The sequence below is a fragment of the Arachis hypogaea genome, chromosome 18, assembly GCF_003086295.3.
Source record: "Arachis hypogaea cultivar Tifrunner chromosome 18, arahy.Tifrunner.gnm2.J5K5, whole genome shotgun sequence".
Classification (NCBI taxonomy): Eukaryota; Viridiplantae; Streptophyta; class Magnoliopsida; order Fabales; family Fabaceae; genus Arachis; species Arachis hypogaea.
The window spans coordinates 131,058,291-131,063,792 of NC_092053.1; the positions used below are offsets into that span (position 1 = coordinate 131,058,291).

The 5,502-nt window shown below is 37.0% G+C and overlaps 1 protein-coding gene across 1 annotated transcript; it reads right to left on the minus strand.

Annotated features, from left to right (window-relative positions):
• Positions 1 to 1,289: 1,289 nt before the first annotated feature.
• Positions 1,290 to 5,276, minus strand: LOC112770820 (protein kinase STUNTED). The gene is made up of 10 exons (XM_025815230.3): positions 4,830 to 5,276; positions 4,676 to 4,758; positions 4,226 to 4,472; positions 3,436 to 4,053; positions 3,087 to 3,335; positions 2,829 to 2,992; positions 2,671 to 2,747; positions 2,434 to 2,581; positions 2,147 to 2,296; positions 1,290 to 2,057 (listed from the first exon to the last, which is right to left on the minus strand). The coding sequence occupies exons 1-10, from the start codon at positions 5,002 to 5,004 to the stop codon at positions 1,818 to 1,820; spliced, it is 2,151 nt and encodes a 716-aa protein (XP_025671015.1). The 5' UTR covers positions 5,005 to 5,276; the 3' UTR covers positions 1,290 to 1,817.
• Positions 5,277 to 5,502: the final 226 nt, after the last annotated feature.

The following is a 5,502-nucleotide window of genomic DNA, read 5'->3' on the forward strand; positions in this document are numbered from 1 at the left end:
TTAAATATTGAATTACCATTTGTTTTTACATAATTGAAGTTGATGAGTGAAGTACAATCATAGTGGAGTCAAATTTAATTATATAGTGGGGGCAAATAAATTTTATTACTATGTATTAGTTAAAAACAATTTAAATTTCACTGGGGTACTTGCCCCCACACCCATAAACTTGAATCCGTCCCTGGCAGTGATGGTGACGGAAAGGAGAGGAAGACAAAGGTAGAGGGTGAAGGGAGGAAGGAAGAGAGAAAGAAGAGGAGTGAAAAAGGATGGCGCCAGTGGCAGTACCAGTAGTAATGGAAGGAAACGACAGTGGGAAAGGGAAGAGGGAGGAACGAGAAAAAGGAGTAGAGGTTAGAATTAGTGGATGTATGGACGTCATTATTTTAATAAAAAAAGATTTGTTTTTTTAATAAATTTTTATTTTTTATTTTTTAGTGTATTTGACAAATTTTTAGTAATAAAAATAAAAGTACTAAAAGGATAAAAAAAAAACTTTTTTAAGAAGCTGTAATTTACATCTTTTTTTTAAATTTTTTTCCTTAAAAAAAGATATTTTTCATGTAATAAATAAACACAAAAGTACTTTTATATTATTATACCCAAATATAATTGATAGATAAAAATAATTTTTTACATGAAACATCCAAACATAAAATTACTTTTATTTTTTCATAAGATCTTTAAAAAAAAAGATAACTCAATTTTTTTTTTTAAAAAAAACTCACCCAAACAAACTCTTAGAACAAAGAATGAGATGATAAAAAAATAAAGAAGAGTTAGAATTAGAGATAAGATTGATATTTTAAAATATAGTTAAAGATAAAAGTATAAAAATGTGTCTTAGGTTGCCTTTCTTTACCAGGACACTTGAGACACAAAATTATATTTAATAAATAATATTATATTTAAATATACTAAATTAGTATATTTTATATTTATTCTAATAGAAAAAAACACAAAAAGACACAATAAAAAATATATTTTATTTTTTACTTTTTTATTAATTTTTCATAATTATATTTTTTATTTTTTATTTTATCCTATTCTCGTAACCAAACATAATTTTAGTATCTTTAATACACTAAATACATATATTATTATATTTTATGTCTATTTGTGTATCGTTGTCCCTTTTAAAATTTTGTCTCAGCAACCAAACAGTAATCAATAAAAGCATGTACCACTTAGGCCATATTTCTAATGGACATGAACATGAAACAAACGATGCCTTAATCCAGAAGAGCACAGGTAATAAACAATAATACAGGTCAGGTTTAAACTTCTCCTTTGTCCAAATGTCCATATACCGTTTATTCAGTTGAGCCGCATTTCCTCAAGAAGTTCAACAGCGGGGGGCGATTAAGGTTTGGACACATTGTAATAATAGAATCTATATCTATAAATACAATGAAATTTACACATTAAAAAAAAAAAAAAGGAATACAATTTCACCATTCCGCTTTTTCAAACCTTAGAAAAGGGAAAAAGCACATGATGGTCACAACATCCTAGGTGGACCTTAGACGTGGCACCATTCAACCAAGAAGCAAGAGGCCACTATCAGCATGGAATATACACTTATGCTTTTCTCAAATCTAGACAATTTTGGCAACAAGCACTCATTAAAACCTTTCCATTGAACTATGAACAAATATGTAAGTACAAAATCAAGGAGGGGGCTAGACTATTGCGCCTCTCTTCCAAGACTCCATTTGCACGATCAAAGCAAAGGGTTTTGATAATCTAACCTAGGGAAACAAAATATGTATATAGTGAAACACTTTGCTTCAAAGATGAGTACCGTTAAGAACTGGCTAGTTGAAACTTGAGGAGCGACTCCATCTTCCCTGTAAATAATCCTCCAATGAGACAGTCGGCTCGGTGCTACTGATAGAAACTGCATCATCCTCCACATCCAATAAAGCAAGGTTAAGGTGGGACTGAATATTGGTTGGAACCGATTCCTCATAAAGTCCATCAGGATCCACTGGTGTGTTAACTTCTTGTTCTGCCCACTTCGTCACTTCTTCATCACCTTGCAGAAGTTTCAATATCTGCGATTAAAAAACACGACTGATATTATTAAAAACATTAAAGTTGCATAAAATGGAAACAAGTGAATTTGCACAGATAGAACACTTACAAGACTGATTTGAGGTCGCAATCTAGATGCACGTCTGATGCAGAGAGTAGCAGCCAAAACCATTCTGTTGATCTGGCAATGGTCATATTCACAGCCTAGGTTTGGATCAAGCAAATGGGATAACTTCCCATCTTTCAGAATTCGTGTAGCCTGTATATTGTCATCAATCACATTGAGATCCAAGAATTAGAATGCATGTCTTGTAGGATGTTGGGTTCTTAATATGTACGCACTTCTTTTGTTTTTACAAGTAGTTTTTAATTCATAACAATGGAAAAACAACTTACCCACATAACAAGGCTCTCCTGGCCCTTTGGACATTCATTGTCAATGGGCTTCTTATTCGAGAGAAGCTCAAGGAGTACAACGCCAAATGCATATACATCAATTTTGTCCGTCACTCTACCATGCATAAAATATTCAGGTGCAAGGTATCTGTCAAAAGAAAAGGTGTTCATACATCAAATCAAATTAAAAGTAAAGGCAACCAAGCCAAAGGAGGAACACGAGGGAATGTTACTTACCCAAAAGTTCCAGCCACATCAGTAGAAGCAACATGGGAAGAAGTTGTTCCCCAACTAGCCAGTCCAAAATCTGAGAGCTGAGTACATGGCCACATGGTTTAAGACATGGATAAATAAAATGAAGATAAAAAAATTTCAAACGGTAATAAGTGCCTAACCTGCGGCTCAAAATCATCTGAAAGGAGGATATTTGAAGATTTTACATCCCTATGGATCACAGCCTGCGGACAGCCGTTGTGCAGATAGTCCAATGCCTCAGCCACACCCACAGCCACCTTAAACCTCTCTTTCCAACCAAATGCATCAGAGTCTTTCTTATTGCCTTTGGTAGAAAGCACAAGGTAAAAAAAGACTGATTAGAGAATGTGAAGATCTATGTAATACCTTGCAGAAAACCCAAGATTTTAAGTATTTACCATGAAGGTTTTCTTCTAGGCTTCCCCTTGATAAAAAATTATAAACCAGTAGTAGATGATTTCCCTCGAAACAAAATCCAGATAGAGATATTATATTCTTGTGATCCAAAGTTGTAAGTATCTCAATTTCCTGAACAAACTCCTTCACCACATCTACAGATGGTTTCAAAATCTTCACGGCCAATTCCTTGCCATCTGGAAGATGTCCTCTGTATACATAACTACTTCCACCTCTGCCGACCAAATTTTCTGATTAATGACCGTGTGTATAGAAACTTGTCAGAAGACATGTCAAGAAAATCACAAGAACAAAATCAGGGAAAATGAAAGTCAGAGTAAGCAAGCAAACCAGGTGAAAAGCTAGCTGTTGCAGATGCAAGATGCTGCAAACTATACGATATACACGAAGACAAGTACTTCTCTCGTAAGCCCTCCAACAATTCTAAAGAAACACTACTCAAGTCACCACAAAGGGAGGGAATAGGAAAGGTGGCAGAAGATCCAAATGGCACAATTGCACCACTCTCTCCATCCAGGGCATAACTGGACTGATCATTGTTCTCAGTAGTACTTGCCTGTTTCTGATCTGGGTGGACTACAGCTGAAAAATGCCAACTGGGATGCCGCAAAGGGCGCTGGAAAATAATTGAGCTTTTCAGTGATGACTTAGAGGTATGCTTTCGGGGGTGGAACACGTGGCGAAGAAACGACCAACCAGGTTTCGACTGATTTGAACCCCTCACCACAATTGAATAACAAGGCGAAGGAGCATCATCAACTTTCTGAATCGGTACTAAAGCCAGAGAATTGTCTTTTTCAGGATCCTCTGGCAAACCTTGCATCAGTTCATTGGTTTCAGAACCCTCTTGTGGTGCCAAAACCGCTGCACAACTCTCACAACTCTTCAAGTTCGAACCATAAGCCACCAACGATTTTAGCAACAATAATGGATCTTCATGTAATTTCTCTGCCATTTTAACAATAGTATAGTTTGTATCATTCTCAATTTCTTCTTATAATTTTCCTTTTCCTAACCAAGAGAATGATCAATTCTACATCTCACATAGGCAAAAGATGAAGAGAACAATAATAATAAATCAAAATCATCATACTCATAACAAAGTTGAAAGAAAATTAACCTTGATCACAGTGTGCTCTAGAAGCTTCTCTGCTGAACGCAATTTTGCAATTCTTATCAATAGCGAAAACAGAGACACACTTTGGCAATTTCTTTGCGCAGTACTTAGCAACCGACACCGACGACCGGATCGTATGCTGCGTCGCCGAAGTTCCGAGAATCACAGTCTCCACACCAAATGACGTCGCTTCCTGCACCAGAACCTTCTTTGTTGAAGAGCCTCTACACACTTTCAGTTTCAAATCAATCTGCATTAAAACAGCACGAATTCAGTTCCCAAAACCTCTTCCTAAAAAAAAAGAGAAATAATGAGAATAAGTTAATACTACCAACAACCAAAACAGTAACTGCTCGTTTCTAATTATTATTTTTCTTATAATCGTTTTCAGTTTTCTAGGCAACCAAACATGCGAGTGGGAGAAAATGGAACTGAAACAACGGAGAAACGGACCTGCTTTAAATTGCAGAAACCTTCGTATGCAGCGAGAACGGAATTGAAGGTCTTCACGAGAGATAGCAGCGTTGACGTGCCTTCTGCAACGAGATTCCACGTAACGTTACAAAAACGCAAACGAAGTCGAAGCAAAGAGAGAGAAGAGAGTTACCAGTGATGGTGTCGAGCACGTGGAGTGCAATGACGTGGTCGCCGGGCTCCGCCACCTTAACGAGCGCCCACGTCAGCAATTGCCGGCTCCGAGTATCCAATTTCACTCCGACCAGCACTTTCCGTCCACCGTCGACGGTGGAGGAAGCGGCGTTATCAACACCGATCAACTTCATCGGAAAACAGGTTTCTCTCTAACTAACTAACAATTTCTTGTATCTCTTTTTTCCTTTGCCTTGGAAACTGTGAGAGAAACGAATGATCAAGTAATGACGAAGTGTCTTGGTTAAGAGAAAGGGAGTGGGAAAATGTTACGGTGCATTGCGGGTGTGTATTTGTGGTGCAGTGGTCGGTGAGAACTTAGAAGTAAGAGATTTGATCTGGACCGTCCGCTTGATTCGACAGGCTTTTGGGTTAATGTGTGTCTGGTGTAGGGAAGTGTGACATTAATCACGTCAATAAATCAATAATGTATGTTATAATGGACGGTGGCTGATGTGTCAAATGCTTAATCACAAAGGCAATGATTGTGTATGGCGAAGCGCATGGAGTTTTATTGCGGATCATGTCCACATTCCACAGTAGTGACAGTACCCACAGTACTCTGTAGAGTGTAGAGCCTTTGTACAACCTTCTATCTTATAAAATTTTTTTCTTATGTTGTTAAGTATTTA